The sequence below is a fragment of the Spea bombifrons genome, chromosome 6 (genome assembly GCF_027358695.1).
Source record: "Spea bombifrons isolate aSpeBom1 chromosome 6, aSpeBom1.2.pri, whole genome shotgun sequence".
Lineage (NCBI taxonomy): Eukaryota > Metazoa > Chordata > Amphibia > Anura > Pelobatidae > Spea > Spea bombifrons.
Window position 1 is genome coordinate 23,965,333 of NC_071092.1, and position 22,336 is coordinate 23,987,668.

Genomic DNA, 22,336 nt, shown 5'->3' on the forward strand with positions numbered 1-22,336 from the left:
TAAAGGCTGAGAATGCAAGGAAGCCCAAGGTGTCTTAATGGAGCCTCCAGGTTAGGCCCGCTTGTGTGATCACCACATGTAGTGTTATAGGTGAGGTTACACTTTTGATGCACACTTTGGTAGGCCTGCTAAGTGCACTATGAGCACTCGGACCTTTTATATTCACTGGCCTGTGGTGGGAAACAGGTTTACCAGTCAAAAACTTAATGCCTTAATGGCACCTTTTTTCTTTGTGCATGTGTCATTTTTAGTTTTTGGAATGCCACAGTGGAGCCAGGTCCCTGAAGACTCCACATTTTGGTGGAGAGTTTGGGTTGACATTTTGACTCCTACATCCCCTTGAAAGCTTCAGGCATCTCCCTCTTTTGTGTGTGTGTGGGGGGGGCATAGAAGGCCTGGTGCTCCAATAAGTGAAGGAAGTGACTACAAATGCCTTGGTAGTGTAGCTTCAGAAAAGAAAGTCTGGTCCCTGGTGTCATCTGTGGCCTTGCAAGGAGCACAGTCATCACCTCTTCTCCATATAACTTAATTGTAAAGCCTAAGGTATCGTGTTTTCACTTAATCACAGCTTGCGTCAGTAGCCACAGTGCCGTTAGTTAAGAACAACAATTGTGGCTCACAGCTTGTTTGAGCTTTTAGTTCATCAGTCGTTTTGTATGTAAATCACTATATGGAAGCAGCCCTATACTCATTTTATATTTTCAGCACCCCACTGATCCAGTGGAAGTTAGTTTTTTTTGTAGCCTGTACCCTGCTGATGGGCATTCTAATAAAAAAAAAAACAACTGTCTCATTGGGGGAATATACCTTCCGACAATATTGGCTAAACATCATTCAAGCTCTTGTGTTCAACTTTATCCCTGCGTGTCTGCAGCTTGAAAGTATTGCAGACCACTGCAGAAAACATTCTGTGAACAGTTTTCTGCATAGTTTGGTGATATTTTTTTTTTAATTTTTTTTTTACATTTAATATATGGTAGGAGGCTCCCACCCTCCTTATCTAAACTTTGTTTTGCAACGTTGATGTAGATGCGGCAGACGTGACCTCCACTTCCTGCACCAGTCTGCCCCATCTACATCAACGTTCAGGATCAAGAATCAGGGCGGAACAAAAGTTTTTGCTCACATTGCTGGGGGACCGCACTACCGAAATCGCTCTTCTGGTCCCGTCTTCCAGACACCTTGTCAAACTGTCAAACCCCAATAATCGGACCAATGCAGTAGTTTCGAGAACAACCACACACAACAGGACAAATATTTTTTATAAAATGTTTAAAACTTTGTAGTGAGCTAAAGTGGCTTCTACGCACCATACGCCTCAGTACTCGGTGTCCCCCGCTCTGTGACCGTCTTCCCCTTGCTGCTGCTCCTAAATGTTTCCGCTTTCCAATAATACCACTTACAGTTGAACGCGGAATATGTAGCAGGGATAAAATTTCACAAACTGACTTATTGAAAAGGTACATTCTATCTCAGTACCGCGCCTGCATGGCTAGGTATTGATTTTATACACCTGTTGCAATGGCTCTGATTAAAACACTGGTATTTTATAATTAAGAGGTAATTAAATGTTTCCCAAAACTTATATGTAATATATAATGTGTGTAACTATATGGAAACATAGGATTAGGTGGCACATAAGAACCATACTTGTTGAAACCCCCTCCCTGTATTAAGATATGATGTGTAATCTACCAGCTTCTCAGTAAAGTAAAACTTCCTTGCATTACACTTAAACCTCTTACTTGACTAGTTTTATATCTAATTCTCATCATGTGAAATAAGCTTCCCTCCTGTACCTATTAAAATACTTAATACAGGAATACAGATCTGCCATGGTAATGGTACCTCAAACCGTGCAAGGGGTGCACCACAGCCGGGTGCTCTGAATAGCAGGAGTGCACCAGTCAGACAGCGCAGCATGAGGGGTAAAGTTTGTGCCAGCTGGGTTTCCCTACCTTCTCTGCGTATCTGCCTCCTTTTTCAGCAGCTCCTCTTCTTCTCTTGCTCATTTTGTTTTTTTGTTTTTTTTTTCAGTTTTCTAACTTTGGCTTTTTGTCCTTGTGTTTTCTTTCTTCGTCCTCTTTTTCATGAACCAGGCTCGTTGGAGTACTTCTGCAAAAAGGCAGAGCCACAAGGACAGTCTCTCCCCCCATTCGTCCAATCAGGGAGAAAATGTGCCCAAAATCTCTGCCTTTTTGTGGAAATACTCAGGGAGGCCTGGTATGTGGAAAAGCAGATGAAAAAAGAGGCAAGAGAAGAAGCAGAACTGTTGGAAAGGAGACAGATACTTGGAAGCAGTGGGTGGAGAAGGTGCAAAGTGTCTGGTTCAGTATATATTGATAGGAGTCGCGCTGTACCATAATCTGTGTCTGGCTCATTGTATAACAGGAGTCATGCTGTACCACTGTCTGACTTGCTATGTGATCGGAACTATGCTATATGTGTTCTCTCAATGAAAAAATGGCCCATGCTCATCATACTTTGAATTGACCCACTGCAGAACTTGGACACCCCTGCTCTAAGCTATTCTATAAGTGTAAATTTTTTTAGATATACACTACAAGCTTTCAGCTTGAGGGCATTGCCACCTGTTTACACATTAGTGCGGCTGGACCGTAAGCACAGCAGAGCATAGGCAAAACGCAAACCTTTGTCTTAATTATCTTAAGAGTTTGTATTGGATTAGACTTCCCTACCGTTTTGCCGCTGCCACTTCTGTATATTGTCATCCTTCATTTAGGTATAGGGCACTTAAGATATTCCATCTGCTGCCTTTAGACAACTGCTGTTTTGGCCATTTGTAGATACATTTTGTTCATCAGATAAGGTGTTTACTTTTATCGTTGTTTTATATGTCTGTATTCTAACTTTTACCCTGTGCATACATGTGTAAGATCTGTTTCATCTGTTTTTTAAGTGTGGAGCAAAAACAAAGGTCCCCCAGCCGACAACGGGACATCAGCCTGGGGTGAGCCAACTGAACCTGCTTCAGGTTGGGGAGAAGGAGAAGAAGGTGGACCCCCAACCCCAGGATGGGGAAATGCACCACCTGTAGCTCCCAGTGCCATGAAAACTGGTGAGTAGCATGTACTGCAATAGCGCAGTGGTCTGTGCTTCCGAATGATTTTAATGGTTTTTACTGATGTGTACTTACAAAATGTTAATCAAGAAGGAAACTTGCAGGTGAGATTGGAACATTTCAGTGTCCTTGCTAATAAACTGAATTACATTGTGCTTGTATGGCACTTGTAAATAGGTGTAAATGTATATTGAGCAGCAAACCAGGTCCCCTCCTTGGTAATGTGTGGATTTGTGTGACAGAATTCAGAACTGTGCAGTATCTGTGTAGTCACTTGTCTTGTGGTGATTTGGTGATCAAGGAGACATGATGCTAAATCATAATCTACAGAATAATTCTCTATTTCAACCTCCGCAGGTACAAAATCTATGCAAGACAGCTGGGGCGAAAATGAAGGACCAGTGACAGGGACGCGTCACAGCAGCTGGGACGATGAGGAGGAAGGTGGAGTGTGGAACAGTGCAGGATCTCAGGGAAGTGGCTCCTCTCACAACTCAGCAGGTTGGGGCCAAGGAGGAAAGAAACCACAGATCAAGGTGAGACCTGTACATTACACACTGTAGCTGAAAAAAAACCAATTACTAGTCCTGCAGATATCGCCACTTTATGCACTTAACGCTTTCAAGTGAGACCCATGTGCATATATGCAGAAAGTGCTAAAGATGTTTATAATTGCCAATCAGTGATGTGGAAACAGGACCACAGAGGGGCCTCTGCAGTTTCTCCCAAAGGATGCATATTAAGTCACTTACAAAGTACTTTAATTTGCATAATGTGTTGGTGAGGCTGCATGGGATACTGAAGTGTTCCTTTTAATCTTTGTACTTTTTTTATTGATGGTGGAGCCCTTTGTATACCTTTGCATGATTCCTTACACAGATTTAAACATAACCGGTTTGCTTGACACTTTTTGCAGGGTTCGTTAAAAGGAGGCAACAATGATTCCTGGATAAACCCATTGTCCAAGCAGTTCTCAAACATGGGATTGCTGGTGAGTCCACCCTTTTCATTGACTTATTTACTATAGTTTATGCACCTTCTACCAAACCACAGATTGCTTTATGGCAGTGTTTATGATGTTTGTGTGGAAACCCATTTGACCTTGAATAGTTATGTATATTGTTTCATCCGAGGCGAGTTCTTAAACTGATGCAATTTACTGTGGTTTAACCCGTTTAGCATATTTACATGCTTTAAACTGAAAAATATGGGCATTATATAACTATACTAATAAAATGATTCATTTTGATATGCAGCAGCATTACAGGCTTTCAGTTAAATGTGGTATCCTGCAATTAACTCTGGCGACGGGTTTGGGCCTGGCTGAGTGGAGACGTGTGGGAGTGAAAGGGTTAACACCAGATTTCTGAGTACCTGTTACAATTCCTAGCAACCACCAAATCAACCCCTGAAATCCACCCTTGTACTACAATTCACTGCCACCACCAAGACTTAATATCAGGGTGTCTTGGGTTACCCCAAGCACAACAGAACTACAGTATAAAGTAATCACCTTAATAATTAGACATAAATAGTTAACCCTTTTGTAACGTGCTACCTGATACTACCTAATGTGCAGATGTCCCAGTACATCTTATGTCCCCCCCTAAGTCCAGCTCTGGTTATTTTATCTACTCATTCGTTTATAGCCTAGGGCTGGTGCTCTCCTGCCTCAAAGATTCAATAAAATATAAATACTGAGCTCAACACTTTGCTTGCCTGAAGCCTGGGCAGGCCAACTCATGTCTTGCATATGCCATAAGCAGAAATGTGCTAAGGAAGCTAGCTGTGACTAGTCTTTGATCCAGGGGCATACAGGGTATTACTTAATCTGTTAGCACCAGTTCTAGGACATAAATTAAATGACTAGATAACTTCAGAGCTGGATTTAGGATGACATAAAATGCATCCTTTACTTGGGTTTGTTATGTAACTGTCTAAAGGAGGTTCTGCCAGAGTGATGTGTATTGACTGGATCAATTTTGCATCAAAATGCATTTTTTTTAATTAGAGTGCACAGCTGTCCTTTCATACTGTTAGTTTAGCTTGACAAAATTCATGGTGACTAGCAATTGCATCCAGGGTCGCAGGGGTCGCGACTGCGACCGGGCCCTGGAGTTCTGCCAATCGGGGGGGCCAAGGGGTGCTGAGCGGTCGTTTTCATCAACCTCTCGGCGTCCTGTCTCCTGCTCCCTGCCTCAGCGCTGCCCCAGCGCTGCCCCGACTACAGTGGTGGGAGCGTGAGAAGAGGGGATAGAGAGTGTGAGAAGAGGGTGAGAGGGTGTAGATAGTTACTTTGAGATAGTTATGGTTGGGGGGGCTTAACAGATTCTCGCACCGGGGCCCCTGCTGGTACATCCAGAAAACACATCCCAAGAAACCCCTTGCAGCAGCAGGGACACATCGCTGGCTTTCTGCTGCCTGATCTCCTGTAACAGCTTATGGCACGAACGCCAGAAAACTGTTAGTTTTAAATGCCCGATCGCATTCCCTTCCGGGTCGCATCACTTCTGACGTCACCCGGAAGTTCACCGGAGGACAGGGTATCCAATCACTCCGATGAGGCATTGATCACAGACACTGTGTTCTCTATGCAAGTCTGTGGGGACTTGCATAGAGATCAGTGTGGTCAGTGCAGGGGGATCGCAGCTCTTCTCACATGCTGAAAAACAAAACAAAGTTTTTTAACAATAAAAAAATGATACAATAAAAGAAAAACAAAGTGAGCTAAGTCATGTTATTGTGACATCACTGGCATTAATAACATGTTCAAGAGGTCCCTAAGAGGCCCTCTAACCATACTGCACTGATAACAGTGCAATAAAAAAAAAACCTATCCAGTATAACCCTCCCGCCCCCGTTCACAACCCCCACACCCGTTAAGCCATAAGCATAAAAATTCTACGAATAATGTACACTTAATAGTATGTTTCCTATAAGTGCTGGGATAGTATGTAAAATCTATATGAATTAGGTATTTCTGAAATCAGGACACCTGAATTGATAAACTTGGAGGAGGATTTTCTGTCACGTTACCTACTTTTGTGAGGATTCAGAGGGGAAAATATATATATAAATTGTTTTTACTAACTTTCAATAGTTTTTATTAAATTTCTCATCCCAGATTTTCAGCTAATTATCTAACTATGGAATCAAGAGAGCTCTATCTCTCCTTGTAAAAACATTATATACCGTATTTGCTTGATTATAAGACGACCCCCCAAAATCTGAATATTAATTTATGAAAAAAAGCCTGAATATAAGACGAGTCTATAGGAAAAAAGTTTTACCAGTAAATGTTAATTCATGTAAACTATGTGAACAATTGTTTAATAAAAGCTATGATTGAGAAAAAAAAAATTTTATTTCCTTTTTTTCAACCTGCCCCCCCCCAGTTATGCACATCTGCCCCCAGGCTTGCCACTCTGCCCCAGAAATGCCTTATACCCCTTATATGCCACTGTGCCCCATGATACGCTTTCAACCCTCTAAATGCCACTGTGCCCCATGATATGCCTTTTGACCCCCTATATGCCACTCTGCCTCCAGAAAAACCCTCGTCTTATAATCAAGCAAATACGGTAGTGTACATGGGTACACTATTCACAGGAACAGAGAATAATCGCTGAATCGCAAAACATGGCAAAATTGTTCTGGGCTTTGAGGTACCAAATACTCCTGGGACTGAAGGGGTTAATGGCCCGGAATACAGATTAAACGTAGCAACTCATCAAATGTGTTAACCAAAGACTGTGTGACCCTGAGATTTTGCCCATTCAGCCTGAGATTGGTGCAAAGACCCTGGGACTCCGGGTCAAACCCTTTGACTTCTCATGTATGCGTATGATCCCTTGTGGGCATGAAATGTAATTTAGTTGATATGTTAATGCATATAAAACTCTGCGCCACAATTGTACTTAATAACCTGCTATGTGACTAAAACTGTACCTTTTTAAGAGTGAGACGACAGAGGGTTATCTCCTCAGATAAACACCCTTTATATCAATCCTCTGATTTGGCTGGATCCATCCATAGCTGCAGAGGCTCCTGTTACTGGCAATAATCTAATGACATCAGCACAGTCTTTAACCTCTTGTTAAGGATAGAAAAATCTCCTTCTGTCATATTAGTTTTGAAGTCGCTTTGGTAGCCAGGCACCTTGATGTTCTGGTGTCTTGCCCAACCTGCCAGATTTTCCAGGCAGAAGGTATGAGAGTTCTCTATACAGTACAATGTTGGGTGTGAGGCCTGGCGACCTGCTGCGCTGCCACATCGGACTCTCCGTGGACTTAATTGCTTGACTGAAAACTGCAGATTTCTGCAATGTCTTATTTTAGCTTTTTGGGGCTTTTTGTGAAACTGACTTCCTCTTAGGTCTTGTTGCCAAATGCACCGGAAATAATGTCTGCTTGCCAAAGTAAACAATGCTTTTGACTTCACGTCACTGGGCCGCCACTCCTCTGCCCTTCTGTCAAATGGAAAGTAATGCTTTGTGAAGTTGCAAGAAATTAGCATATTTTGCTTGACTAAATTAATGATTGTCATTGCAATGTAAATTTTTATGACTGTTTTAGGTTTAAATGGGTTTCAGATCCTGTCACTGACAATTAGTGTTAACTGTGTTCATTCTTGTATTTGCAGAGCCAAGTAGATGACCCCTCTGCTAGTAAGATGGACCACCCTGTTGGTGAGTACTTCACATATGCGAGGTGCGTTTGGCAATGGCGTTTTACTCAGACCAGTAGTAGAATTTCTATACTTTCACCTGTGTAGGTGGGCTTCCAGAAAAGAAGTTTGAGGCAGACAAACGGGGTGTGAATCTCGGGGATTTCAATGAGATGATGCGGAAGGACCGTTCTAACTTCCGTCTGCCAAATTCCAAAGAGATGGGAGCCTCAGACAGCGGGCCTTACTTTGAGAAGGTACATAAAGCGTGTTTGCTTGCTCTGTTGCTCACTGGGCTTTGCCAGTGTCCATAACAAGCCCCCCCCCCCTGTATTATGTGCTATTCAGGCAATATAACAACTGGGTTGGGGCCTGCACTTACGCGAGGTAATAGAGTATATACATTTTACACATCATGTATGTAGGTATAAAACCCACATACATGGCATTCAAGCTAACATAGCAAAAAATAAAAAAAAACTTTACAATGTTATATATGTAAATACTAACTAGCAATTAATAAGCCACATGGCTACTGTTTATGGAGTGCAAGCTATGGTGGTTAATAGTTTCAAGGAGGTTTCTAAAAATAACCCAAGCTTCCTAAAGATCATTTTACAAAATGCTAAGTTACTCGGTAGTAATTGTCATATTTATGTACTGTTAAGGGGGGGGGGTTGTTCCGAGGCCACGTTTTGGTGAGTTCTGTGTGCACTTTGACCTGATTTACCCACATTTAAGACAAACATTTCCAAATGTACCTTAGCTGATGAACTGAATGCAGTGTGGAAAGAGCAGTGTCTGTCTTTTTGCCAAACTCGGTTCCACGCGGGTACGTTTGTGAATGAATTCAGAAGGCTCGATATATTGATTGTTAACCTGTTTGGCGTTAGTCTTCCACGAAACGGACTTGCTAGGAAGAAGTCGAGGGGCAGATTTAATACACACACGCGTTTACGTTTTGTATTTTTAATAAACTGATCTCCTGAGCCAGCTGTAATTGCTGGTGGAAATGCTGTTTTATACTGAATAGAATATTTTTTCTGTGTCTTTCTCCTTTTCCCTTTTGCATTCTGCTGCCTCACTAACCATCACCCACTGGCTGGCTTTAGCTGACTTTGCCTTTCTCCAATCAAGACGGGTGCCTTGGGGACGAGGCTCCGTGCTCCCCCTTTTCTCCCTCCCCCAGCTACAAGCTATCTCCCTCCGGCTCCTCGATCCCCTCCATGGGCCTGGGGGCTATCGGTTCGGGCCTCAACCCCCAAACCTTCGCTGCTAGACAAGTAAGAGTCCTAGTGTCCTCCAGCTAATTCGGCTGACATGTTAAATTTTTAGTTCTAACCACCTCTTACAGCAAATAGATGTCAGAAGTAAAAAAAAATGTCACAATAGTTTAAACACAAAGTGAGGCTCTTCACGTAGCCTGTGTTTATTCAATTAAAGAGGTAATTCATGTTGAATAATTATCACTTAGAAACACGATTGATAAACTGTATGCAGGTGAGCAGCAACTGATTTCTATGAGTGTACCCAGTAGGGCAGCCGTCCCAGGTTGGTATGATGTTAACGTGACACATTCAGATATTGCCTGCGGATCTGCTATTCTTGGATGTTGTATAAACTTGTATGGGAACCTGTCTATTTCATAGTAACCTGCTGATTTTTTTTTTTATATCGCATCTATGTTTAGGACCCAGAAGCCATTATGGCCGTTCCTCATTGCGTTAGAATACTGACAGGCTTTCCGTCCTGTCTGAAACTGTAAAGAGTCACGATGTACTGCTGTTTTTTCTTCACTGCTTTGCGTCAGAGTTATAACCTTTATACATTTCTTCATCGGATAATCTGATAATCCACTCTGTTCTTTTTGCTTTGGTTTTCTGTTTGCTTGCTTGTTTCCTGGAGATCTGAGACATGCACCGGAGAAGCATATGTTCAATAAAATAAAGATTAAAAATATGACATGGAGCAGTGCAGGTATTGCAGACATCGCCATGTTGACACGGCTGAGCACTCTTTCAATGTTTCATGCAATGTGTGATGAGTCCCTGGAGCCTGAGCTGTGCTATCCCCTCCAACCTGGAGGTTGAGCAATGTTGATCTATTCTAGTGTATACTTGGATTCTATAAGCCTGATAGTTTTATCGCCACTATTTTTCTGGTTTCATAGGGTGGCAATCACGGTCTATTTGGGAACAGCGGTGCACAATCACGAGGCATGCACAACCCTGTGCCATCGCTCAACTCCTCTCCCAACCTCCGGGCGCAAGTGCCTCCCCAGTTCCTTTCTCCCCAGGTAAGGCTTGTTCCCTTGATTTTTTTTTTTTTTTTTTTTTCCCTTTAGTCATATGCAGCTATTTATTTAACTAAATGTTCATCCTGAAAACGACTTGTATGGCAGGACTTTTGTGTAACATACCATATCTCTCTATCTAGATTGTAGGCTGATCTGATCAGGGTCATCCCCTTATTTTGTAATTAAAGTCAAAATTCTTTGCATTGCTTGTGATGTCCTCCATTGTACAGTGCAGTTGAATACGATGTCGCTATATAAATCAATATGTAATATTTTTTACCTTCACTTAGACTCTAGGGTTTGTCAGCTTCAGTGCATATCTCTGCTTATAATGAACGGTTTGCTTTGTGTAATTACTCTGTCATTTTACGTTGCCAAAGTTATTGCTTGTTTGCCCATCAGGTGTCGGCCTCCATGCTGAAGCAGTTCCCTAACAGTAACATGAACCCAGGGCTGTTTAACATGGGACCCCAACTTTCCCCTCAGCAGATTGCTATGCTGAGCCAGCTCCCCCAGATCCAGCAGTTCCAGTTGGTATGTCCATTCTGCTCGTACTGTGTGATTGTCTGGAGATTCTAGTATTAAATAAAGCAGTGTGTTAATGGCACAAAGTGCATAGGTGGAAGCTTATGACTATTATCTTAAAGTACATTTCCTGACAGACGATTATCTATTCTTTGAATTACACAACATGCTGGACATGAGGTAACTTACTGGGTTCCCCTGAAACATTTAATCTAATCCTTGAGAACGTCCTTATCAAATCCTTGGACATGTGACTTATTCTGTAAACATTCATGACTTCAGTGCAATTGTTGGTATTGTAATTTTAATGTATTTTGCCACCCTCAGGCATGCCAGCTTCTCCTGCAGCAGCAGCAGCAGCAGCAACAGCAGCAGTTGCTTCAGAACCAGAGGAAGATCTCGCAAGCAGTCCGGCAGCAGCAGGAGCAGCAGGTATTTTAATGCTTTTCCTAGTTACTACTCCTATTGTAGTGAGGCTTGCGTAAGTAAAAACAACTTTTCCTTTTCTAAGTTTACAGTGAAATTACATTTTGTTAGGGTGGTGTTTTGCAGCACCTAGCCCAAAGAAAACAGAGCGGGTCCAAGTATTGATAAGCATAAATAAGCTTATTATTAAATGCAAATATTCTGATGTATTAAATGCTCCATTATCTCAATTTACTGTATTCTGACCCCGCATCTGTATGTATTTGTCGTTTTTCTTAGTTTTCCTCCCAGTAACTGGCAACATTAGGCCCAACCTCATAACTTCATACTACAGTGGCACAGTCAGCTTTATAGTGTGATCATTTTTTATCTTTAATTTTGTTTCTCAGCAGCTTGCACGAATGGTAAGTGCCCTCCAGCAACAACAGCAGAGGCAGCCAGGAATGAAACATTCTCCTTCTCATCCTGCTGGACCCAAGAGTCACATGGATTCTGTGGGGCTTTCAGACATGCAAGGCAAGGGGCATATCCCTGGCTATGGATCAGGTTAGTATGAGCACAGGCCAGTCCTTGTCTGTTGTATCTATATTTAAATTCATTATTTATTCTCAGTGGTAATATATTCTGATTGTACATTTTGGCATCATGTAAATGCATGCTATGTGTATATGTGTAAATATACTGTCTGTGTATTCTTAAACAGTGAAGCTGATGGTTGGCACGTATGATATAGTGCTTGCCTTTGTTGAAGACATTGTTTTGTATGAAATGCAATGCTGTGTTTCTTTGCGTATTAGGCTTCGGCTCCAGTGGAATGGATTATGGGATTGTGGGTAAAGAAGCTGGTGCAGAGTCTCGTTTCAAACAATGGACATCCATGATGGATGGAATGCCCTCATCCATGTCCCAAGATGCAGGCTTGCAGAAGAATGGTGAGCAGTTATTTTGTAAGTTACAGTGACCTTTACAATGTTTCAGGGGTTTGAAGGGAGGTTGATTAGCCTTGTAAATATTTAAGCTTTCTTGGTGTATCCTAGAACAGCTAAAATGTATATACAATATTTTCCAGCTTTTAAGCATGATTTTGTAAACAAGCCCTTCTGTCTTAGGCTCCATTCCCCCTCCTGTGAAAAACCGTGGGGGTTCACCTTACAACCAGTTTGACATGATGTCTGGGGAGCCAGTGGGAATGCACGGTGGGCCAGCTGGAGAGAGCTGGTTACCTTCCAAGTCCCCACCTTCAAGCAAAATTGGAAGTAAATCAATGAATGCTAGTTGGCCTCCAGGTGAGTTCTGACTAGCACAGAAAACCCTGCTGCAAAATTATAGTGCTCATGAAATTGCCTACCTGCCATCACATCGCTGTCCAAAGAAAGAGAAAATCGTGGTTGGTAAATGTGCCAAGAAACATTTAGTTCTGGGTTGCATCTCTGGCCGCCACCGTTTTCCTCGTGTTATGGATCTTGGATATCCTTATGTCCTTGCAGACAGCTTGGTCACATAAACACAGAATTGACATTAATCAGTCTTTAGTCCTGTCTTCAGCACAGCTTTATGCCTACCCCATCCCTATTTAAACTCTCCTGCTGTATTAGGTTCTGCCACCTCCGTGCACATATGATATACTTACATCTAGTCTGCTCCAGCACTGGCTTTGCAAATGCTGCGGCTGAACATGTGTGGAAAGCATTCCCATTAATTTCCGGTTAACTTAAATACCAGTTAACGGTATTGAAATGAGTAGCAACGACTAGTAGTAGACTATATCTCCTTCCATCATCTCGAAGTATTTCTAAACTGTGTGCGTTATTGTGTCCGTGTCTCTATCGTAGAATTCCAGCCTGGTGTGCCGTGGAAAGGGATTCAGAATATTGATCCAGAATCAGACCCGTATGTTACCCCCGGCAGTGTGCTGGGGGGCCCAGCCCCATCTCCCATCGTAGATACTGACCACCAGCTACTGCAGGACACCCCCACAGGTAAGTGTAAGTTCTCTTAAGTGTCAACAATTAAAGTTAAGTGAGGCTAATTTAGATTTGTGTAATGTTATGTAATGATTTTCCTGCATATTCTGTAGGGTCCAATTCTTCCCTCAACACCTCGCTGCCTTCACCTGGTGCCTGGCCCTACAGTGCCTCTGAGAATATCCACAGCACTTCAGGTAATTGGGACATCATTTAATGTCAGCCAAGCAGAAGAAATAGACTGACTGCTAAAACTGCATCTTCCCTGTTGTATACTTGTTCCCTGAAGTGTTTGCCTATATAGCATATATATTTAATCATAAACCTGTGTTTGCACAGAATGGGTCTGCATAGAGGCCGCCTGATATTTACACCTGCAGTGACGTATCCTGAGCTTGGTCCAGGGACCTGCGATGCCAGAGCAGATTGCCCTTGGGTGGTCAGCCCTCTGGTGTCCCGCTGCTCAATGGGCCGCGTACACAGGAGATCTGGCCCATTTAACCTATGGGGACTCGGCACAGCCCGTGGACTGCATTAGAAGGTGCTGCGCACCTTTAAGTCACAGAGATATGTCATATCGGCGCATTGTCTTAAAGGCAAAAAACATCTTTTTAACGCAAGGAAGAAACTGACCAAGGAGGGAGTGGCTAGGGATATAACCTTATATCTTACTAAGTAACAAGTAAATACATCTCTGTATTTAACAGTTATGACAACAACTAGAAACTATTTGGCCCATGCTGTACTGAATTAGCTGTTTTACAGCATGCAGGTTCATGTTATGTTTGAGGTTTTCGAACTGTGATTCGCCTGTCAATGGTTTCAGGATTAAGCACGGAAAAAGAGGACGCACAAAATAAGCATACCCCCTCTTTACGGCTTTGCATTCAGTCATTGCTATGTTCTGGTTTTATTTGGTTTAATTGCTCAGTGTTCTACTTTGGGTTGATATCCTAAAGGATGTTTTTGGTATCAAAAGGAAACCGTGTTGTACTCTGGTGTAGGACTAGACTTTATGTGCAATGTTTTTTGTCTGTTGTGTATTATGCCTTACCATATGACACGTGGCAGGTTCACCTACCCCAAAGTAATTGTCTGCGTGTTTTGCCTGACTTTCAGCACTCTCAGCAAAGTTTGGCGACTACAAATCCACCTGGTCACCAGACCCCATAGGACACAACCCGTCGCATCATTCTAACAAAACGTGGAAGAACCCGATGTCCAGGAACAGCCCTGGGCTGCCTCGCCCCCCTCCAGGGCTAACCAACAACCCCAAAGCCACCAATTCCCCCTGGAACAGCACAGCTCCCCGTTCTGTCAGGGGCTGGGGGGGACAGGACACCAGAATTGCATCTGGTAATTAAATTGAAGTGTCAAATATTTTGTGTCATCCATTACAAAGGGCCTGTCACTGTGAGTGTTGCTGTAATGCATTTAAATCTGTGTGACCTCTTCTAGCAGGGGTAATTTGCCAGTAATTGAATGAGTGAATGAATGAAAAGTCTATGTATATGTCATATGGTTGGGTGACCATTTGTTTTGTGAACTGTCATAGGGTGTGGCTCATGCTGTGTTGTGGCTAGTTAACTTGCATCTAGTATTTTACAACCTGTTCCAGGACTCTCTCGCCATTATTACGTGTTCTCTTTGCAGCATCTACCTGGAGCGATGGTGGATCCGTGCGTCCCAGCCACTGGCTCATCCTTCTTAATCTTACACCACAGGTGCATACACACTGATTTGTATATATATCTAATCTTTTGCGGTAACATTGCTCTCATATCACAGAAAGAGCACTCTGTTTGTGACACCACTTTATGTGAAATGTAAGCTTGAACTCTGTATTCATATACTGACTGTGAGCACTGAGGTGATATGAAAGCTCACCACTTTCTACTTGAGGCTTGTCAAACTATACAAAGTATCTTACTAAGGTAAGATCTTATTTTATAGTCACCCTTGTAATCTTTTACTGTAAAATATATACAGGTTTAGTTACCAAGCTACTTTTACTTTCTAAACATCCTTCTTTAAATATTAATTAATATTAAGGTTGAGCTAAACTTTGGGGGTATGCATAAAAAGCAATTCTAGTACCAAGTTTGAAAAAAAATGGCCTTGTCGCTATAGCAACCAATGTGGAATGGTCCAATCAAAAACATTTTGTTGGTTGCTGTGGTCAGTGGTTTTCATGCAGAATCACCTCTAGTTGGCCACCCTCAAAATGGGCCACCAGTGAATTGGCCAAGCATTTAATTAGCCACTTGTTTGATTGCGTCATCTGGAGGTAGCGCAATCGCCTGCGTATCAACCGATCAAAGCAGTGTGTAATTTTTCCATCCTCCAGATTGATGGATCCACCCTGAGGACGATCTGCATGCAGCATGGTCCCCTGCTGACATTCCATCTCAACCTCACCCAGGGCACGGCCCTGATCCGATACAGCACCAAACAGGAGGCAGCCAAGGCCCAAAGCGCCCTGCACATGTGAGTTGTGGAGAGTAAAGCACTTAAGCCTTATATTTTCTTCTGAATTGTTTAGTGTTGCAAACAGAATTGAACATGAAAGGGAACTTGTTTGTCACGGCGCATATATTCCTGATCCATATTTGTACATAAGACGGATAACATTTTTGATGACATTGGTCAGCGTGAAGTATTTTTTTTCCCTTTGTATTACAGGTCTCAGATATATTTATGTTGTCCTTGGTCAACAAGCAGGGGCAGACATCTGAAAATGATTTAGTAAAGCACATTTATCCTGAATCTAAGACATCAAGGTCTTTACATCGGGAACAATGGGCAGACTAGATTGACTGACTGAATCTAATCTCCCGTCAAATTCTGTTTCTATTTATAAATTTGCTTTTGTTAAAAGGCTTGTATGCAAAACCATGATCTGTGCCCTACTGGGTTCATTGGGAGCGCTTGTACTCATGCGCCTAGGGCCTTGAAAGCGTGAAATCATTACCAGCTTACATAGATTTTTAAGGGTGTTTAAATGTCTTTAATGTTGTAAGACCTTTTGATAGTGTGATGAATGGGGAGGTCTTTTAACTTCCTGGAACCATGCATAGGTTCACCTATTCACTCTGCATTTTTGTGCCAAATTTAGGTGTGTTCTGGGCAACACGACTATCCTGGCGGAGTTTGCAACAGATGAAGAGGTGAGCCGTTACCTTGCACAAGCTCAGCCCCCAACTCCCTCTGCTCCGGGCGCAGGCTGGCAACCCTTGGAAGTGGGACAGAATCACCAGGCTGAACCTGTAGGGCCAGCCCTAAACCTTTTTGGAGGGACCACGGGGCTGGGACAATGGAGCAGCGGCGGTGGTGGTAGTGACCTGGCCGGAGTGTCCCTCTGGGGAACTCCCAACTACACATCTAGCTTGTGGGGGGTGCCCAGCACAGAGGATGCTCATAGGATGGGCAGCCCTGCCCCGTTACTACCCGGTGACCTTCTAGGAGGAGGGGCCGACTCAATATAAACTTTGAACTTTCAACTCTGACCTCGTGACCTTTCAGAGCAGCAGCACTAACTTGACATTTTTTGTGTTTTTTTTTTTTCAAACTTGCAATAAATACTTTTTTTTAACAAAAAAAGGAAAAACAAAAAAAAAAATGAATAGAGAGAATCAGGTGGGTGCAAACTAAGACTCCTGATCGCCAACGTTACAAAACAAACCCTGCGGTCTCTTTTAAAGTGGTTGGTTTAATTTTTGTTTTCTTTTTTGTGCTTGCGGATTCATTCCTCCCTCCTCCCCATTACAGATGAGAAGAGAAGGGGGAGAGAGTGATAAGGAAATGGGGGGGGAAATATTGAAAAACCGAAATGTGGTTGGGTAAATGTAGAAAATAGGGGAGGAAAAAATGGACAAAATACACATATCAGTCTTGAAATACTTGAATAATGAAAGCCAATGTTGAGAGACAATGTGAATTTAAAAAATATACAACTTGTCATTTTGTGCTGGGGGACAATGTCGGGCTTTATTTTTTTCACATTGCGTTTTGGAAAGTTAGAAAATTGCTGAAGTTGATGCAAGGAGATAATACAAATGCAGGAGAAAGGGTTGTTTGCACATTAACCCTTTTGCTGTCCCAGGTTGTTTCCTCATCTCTCCCTGGCAGCAAAACGGTTAAAACATGGTTGCCGCTGTACATATTCAGGGTAAATGCATCTCTGTTGTGCAGTTAATTAGACATTTCATAGCAAGAGACCAGCAACACAACACCTCCTGTTGTTCTGGGGAGGTCAGGGTAACAGGCGAGGTTGGCACACGATGACCCCACTTTCCCAAACTTATCCTGCAGAGCCTTTTTGCCGCGCTGGTCTGAGTTTCAGGTTGGCTGGCTTTATGAGTATGAGTGGCCGGTGTGGAGACATCCATACGCAAAACTCGGGGGATGGTTTTTTAACCATCTGCTGACTTCATTGCATAACAACCTGCGACGGGTGAAGCGTGAGATTCAACTAACTATATTAAGCAGCGATTACGGCCCCTCCGCACTCGGTTCCAGAACATGCTTTTTAGTTTCACGCATCCTCTGGCATCGCATGCAGGTTCTGCGAGCTGCTGCCCGGACCTGTGTTTGTATGACGGCAAACATTTTAATTTCTTGTAAATGGCTGGGCTTCCTATCATTTTGTGGCACTTAATAACAGGTTTGAATGTCATACTCGCTGCTTGGCTGTTTGGGACGGCTGCGTTTTAAAAATGTTTTGTTGATAACCGGCCTGGGGGGGGAGTCACAGGAGCATACAGGACTTGCATGTGCTAAGGATTTAGCTTTTTTTTTCCATGTTCTTTCTCTTCGCTGTTTAATGCTCATCTTGACGCAAAAATGTGTGTATGATTTCTGATGAACTATGCAGCAGACCCTGTTAAACAGACACTATGCAGCAGGGGGTATTTCCTGCAGGCATAGAAAAATTAAGCGCAAATTAGAGAAAACAATCATTTTCATCTTAACCCTTGCAATTTTTAGTGCGCCTATTATAATTTATCATCCAGAGTACTTTTCAAAAGTTTTATCACTAGAATAAGAGTCTTAATAGGTTTTATGTTTTTATGTTGAACATTCATTAATCCCTGGATTTGTTACGAATCTAAGTTTGCACTTGTGCTAACCCTATTTGTGCTTGAGAAAGCCTGTTGAGAATCCCCTATAAGATATTGTCGCCTGCTTAACTTACCCTGTACGGACTGCCGTCATGGCACTTTGGATGTGTGTGCAGTTAGGATTTTTATTAGTGTACAATATGCATTGTATTAAACCAAACTATAAGCTATGCCCTTTTGCAAAACGTCTCTGGCCGCCTCGGGCACTGCCTGTCCGCGCTTCTGTGTCAGCGGTGCAGCTTTTGGGCTGGAAGTCTTTCAGGTACCATTTTGAAGATTCATTAGTACAAAAACTTTAAATATTTTATGCTTATAGGTAGAAAACAGAGGCTTAAATGTATTGTATTGGCACATGCACGTGTGTGGCACTCATTCAGCACAAACACACACATTTAGGTGAAAGATTTGGAACTGCTACCTAATGTATCAGACCTGTTTATTATTGGCTGTTGCTAGGAGGGGATTTAAGGGATGCTAATTACGTGAAAGAATATCCTTTACGTGTCTTTCGCTAAGGAGTAGACCTATTTACTAAAGGGGTCTATTCACTAAAGAGGAAGATTGCAGGAGTATTCGACTCCCTGACTCCACTATGCGTTAAGAAGGAAAAACCCCATTGAGCATTGTCTGCAAGAAGAACTACTGGGTAATGTGGGAGATGTCTTACAACGCTCGTCACCGGTTTAACCATAGGGCCGGCTCGGCCCCTATCACAGGGGGAAGCTCTTGGGCGTTTGTCCTTCCATAATCCCCACATAAATATACAATCATGAATTGAAACAGTCTACTTGGTGACCTCTTGGAAGAAGGGCCAGAGTGGCCCTCCGTGAATTATATAATAAGCCCTAATCTGAAATTTCCTCTCACCAGTTTGACATACCACAAGTTGAAATGTAACTTGCTTGCAGTCTTCGGTTTACTGACCAAACTGTAAAGTCTTTCATACTAACCTATTTCACCTGAATTCATTATTTTGATATCTGCCTTACATCTTTCAAGACCCATTAATGGCTGCTTAGAAAATTGAAGGAATAGTTAGAAGTGGAAGACCGAAAAAGGGGGCAATCCATGTAGACACTCTGTATACCGGGGGATTCAAATCCTAGACAACCGTATAACAGCGCCATCCACTTGCAGATGATGCTTTAACCCTTTGTGTTCGTGTAGCCCGAGGCTTCTTTGGGCAAATGTGATAACTTCCTGCCGTCATACCCCAAAATGATTTGTGTCCCTGCTGCCTTAACCCATTTACTACCAAAGGGCCTACAGTTTATAATGTTCTCCCGTGGTAGATCCATTCAGTGGAAAGAATTCCTATAATAAAATCCTTCGGTTTTCCATGAAAATGTCCTGCACTATACTATACTTGTGATGTGAATGATGTGTATATGATATGCTGGCAGTTTAATGAGGTGGTTATGCCCATGTTGGTGGTAATTATTTTGTTATGCTTTGTTTTGGTGCCTACAGAATTATTTGTTAAAGCCAGTTTGTATTTGTTCCAGGAGTTAAGTTCTGTTATTTGAAATACCCTTCGGGTATGTTGTGAGGGTTTTGGGAGTTGCAGTACAAGCGGGGGGACAATGACGATTCCCACACTGTGCTTTGGATACACTCCAGAGATGGGCATTTCTTGAACTCCAACTTCCATCATCCAGAATCCTTTGAGCACCTAAGTGAATTTTAGGACGGTTCCAGCTAGAGATCCACAGGGTTCCCGCTTCCGGTATAGAATGAAAGGGTGTGATGATGCAGGGGTGCAGTTTTACAGGTGTATAAAAGAGGTTTTGGGGCTGTTAATAAATCCAGCGTTGTGCCATGAGCTCAAGTCCGGCTGTTAATACTTTTGGTCTGTTTACCAAAGCAAATTAAACCCTTCAGCATCCAGGGGGTAAAGCCCCCAAAACTGACACATAATCAAAACAAAACGCTATACCCTATTAAAACGTGTTTCTCCAAAGCCCAATTCGCACTGCTTTTAACACCCCTGACATTGAACAGATGTGGCCCATATCTACTAAACAGTCTTCTCTCATGAGGCATATTCTGTTACCGGAGGGGCACCTTACAGGCTTGTAAAATGAAGGTACTGCGCTGTATCTTTATGGAGGAACACAGCTTGGTCAGTACAGCTCATATCTATGTGTTTTGTGGGCTCTTAAATATCTGCTTGGAATGTTATTGAGCTGTTTGGCATCCAGTGTTTGTGTTAATAATTAAACTGTGTGTGTGTGTCATTGGCTAAAGTTTTGTAGTGTTCCAGGCAGGTTTTATTATGTTTTTTTTTTTTTTTTTTTTTAAAAGTTTTTAATAGTGGGTACATTTGAAAAGGATATTTGTATAATCCCAGAATGTTAAATGTTCTCATCTGCCTGTTTTTTTGTTTGTTATATATATTTTTTGTTTTGTGTTTTTTGTGGTCCCAAAGCTATACAATACGTTGACATACAGCTTTTTGACAGAGGCATCTCAAACGTTTGTGAGTTTTTTGTGTCTTTGTAGTGTTATTGACAAACAGATTAGTGGTGCTTGATGATGTCTGCTCAAGTGAAATTCAGATAATTGTCCTTTGGATGTTTAACAAGCCCATAAATAAAAAAATAAATAAATAAAAAGGATACATATATATGTAATATATATATATATTCACATTTTATTTGCATGGAACTGTCAGACTGTCTTTGCTAATGAAGAATTGCGGACTGTCTGAAGACAGAGGTACTTGTATATTATCAGTGTTAACGATAAATTCATTTCAGAAAATGAGACTTGCATAACCGAAGCAGAAGCTTGAATTTAATTAAGCAGAATGCTGTATTGTGTTCAGTGCTTTTTTTTAAATATATACAGTGCAGCATCCATGCTATGTGTTCTTAAATGCATATTTTTTTTTAATAAGGCGGTATTTTTTCCCACTTTCATTCCCCAGAATTCCTTTCTTTTCATTGGATGCAGGACTCTGGAACCCCCCCCCTTCCATTGTTAGCCTGTTCTATATATTTAAAAGTAACAGAAATCCATAATATATTCTCCTACACGAAGAGTAGGAATTCCTAAACCTCAATTGTTGTGACTCTGGGATGTCTTTAAATCTAGACAGGCTTGATAAAATGGTTTCTAGCTATAGTGTCCTTCTGAAGTCTATCCATTGGTGTTTCTTTGCAAGAAGTTCAAGACTTGGTGTACTTAGAACATGGACTGCTTCTATATCTTTTTTAAATTCATGGTTATGGTTTTAACAAAAAAAAATTTCATTCCTTTATAGAAGTTAATATCCGTCTCTAGATCCCTCTAAATTCTGGAGAAAAATGCGTATTTCTTTAGTGCCTCTTGGCTGAGATGGTTGTATAAATGTCGTGTTTTCCTGCCGTATATTCTCACCCCACGTTGAGGACAATGTAGCTCCTCCTGATAGAAGTACTACAGATCTGCCGAAGCGGTCCTGGAAAAGGGGGCACAACATGAATGTCGAACTATGGGGGGGGGATACCACCTGTATTCACAAAATGTTTAGGTAATGGACACCGGCTGCCAGAGCAGAAAATGCGTACATTGAAGATCATTTTTTATAACGTTTGACTATGTTGAATGGAAAGCATCAGTGGCAGGGCATATTTTTTTATGACATCACATTTTTCCCCCACGGGAATTGAATACTAACGCACGTAATCTTGATGCACTTGGCTGTAAACTAATTCCCAGGCATCCATCTGCCTTTCTACATAGCGTGCTCAATGTTTGCCCATCTCTGCCTTGTTCTGTGCCCCTGTCTTTACACCTCGCACCCTTTTATTTCTCTACACGGAAGTCTCTTTACTAGCCTGTCAATTTACTATTCCAGCCAATTTTATGGCTTTCTGTATAAAGTTAACATTCCAAACGGCAGGGGCTGTGATGTCTTCAAAACGCTGGTCCCAGAGTTTCCCCTGCATTAGTCAGTACTTTAAGAGTAAAGGTCAGGTCTGCCAATGGGACTAGAATACATGCCTGAGAATACTGATTTACTTTATTGTCATATCTTGTTTGTCGGTGTAGTGTAAGGTTCTGAGATCTGATAAAGCGTGGCGAATAACTATTTGAACAATATTCTGTTTTGAGACGTGACAGTGTTGGTAGCTGCAGAGCACAGGGAATGTGTTACAAGGTTAAGGGCAGATTTGCAATGGTACACAATATTTGCAGAACAATATAATGGGGTTTTAAGCCTTAACAGCCGATTAGGGTTTAGGCCACATGAGATATACCAACATATTTCTTT

At 42.1% G+C, this 22,336-nt stretch overlaps 1 protein-coding gene across 3 annotated transcripts in view; it reads left to right on the plus strand.

The window, feature by feature from the left end:
- The window catches only part of TNRC6B (trinucleotide repeat containing adaptor 6B), a 52,237-nt gene extending 35,194 nt beyond the window's left edge, over positions 1-17,043 (plus strand). For all 3 annotated transcript variants that reach the window (XM_053468656.1, XM_053468657.1, XM_053468658.1), the window contains 18 exons: positions 2,921-3,079; positions 3,440-3,618; positions 3,999-4,073; positions 7,724-7,769; positions 7,856-8,004; positions 8,860-9,030; positions 9,918-10,043; positions 10,446-10,577; positions 10,896-11,000; positions 11,384-11,540; positions 11,792-11,941; positions 12,104-12,280; positions 12,827-12,973; positions 13,072-13,155; positions 14,078-14,314; positions 14,612-14,682; positions 15,306-15,445; positions 16,074-17,043. In XM_053468656.1, coding sequence (XP_053324631.1) covers positions 2,921-3,079; positions 3,440-3,618; positions 3,999-4,073; positions 7,724-7,769; positions 7,856-8,004; positions 8,860-9,030; positions 9,918-10,043; positions 10,446-10,577; positions 10,896-11,000; positions 11,384-11,540; positions 11,792-11,941; positions 12,104-12,280; positions 12,827-12,973; positions 13,072-13,155; positions 14,078-14,314; positions 14,612-14,682; positions 15,306-15,445; positions 16,074-16,443 — 2,675 coding nt within the window. In that variant the 3' untranslated portion in view covers positions 16,444-17,043. The remainder of the gene's footprint in view (positions 1-2,920; positions 3,080-3,439; positions 3,619-3,998; positions 4,074-7,723; positions 7,770-7,855; positions 8,005-8,859; positions 9,031-9,917; positions 10,044-10,445; positions 10,578-10,895; positions 11,001-11,383; positions 11,541-11,791; positions 11,942-12,103; positions 12,281-12,826; positions 12,974-13,071; positions 13,156-14,077; positions 14,315-14,611; positions 14,683-15,305; positions 15,446-16,073) is intronic.
- The last annotated feature ends 5,293 nt before the right edge of the window (positions 17,044-22,336 follow it).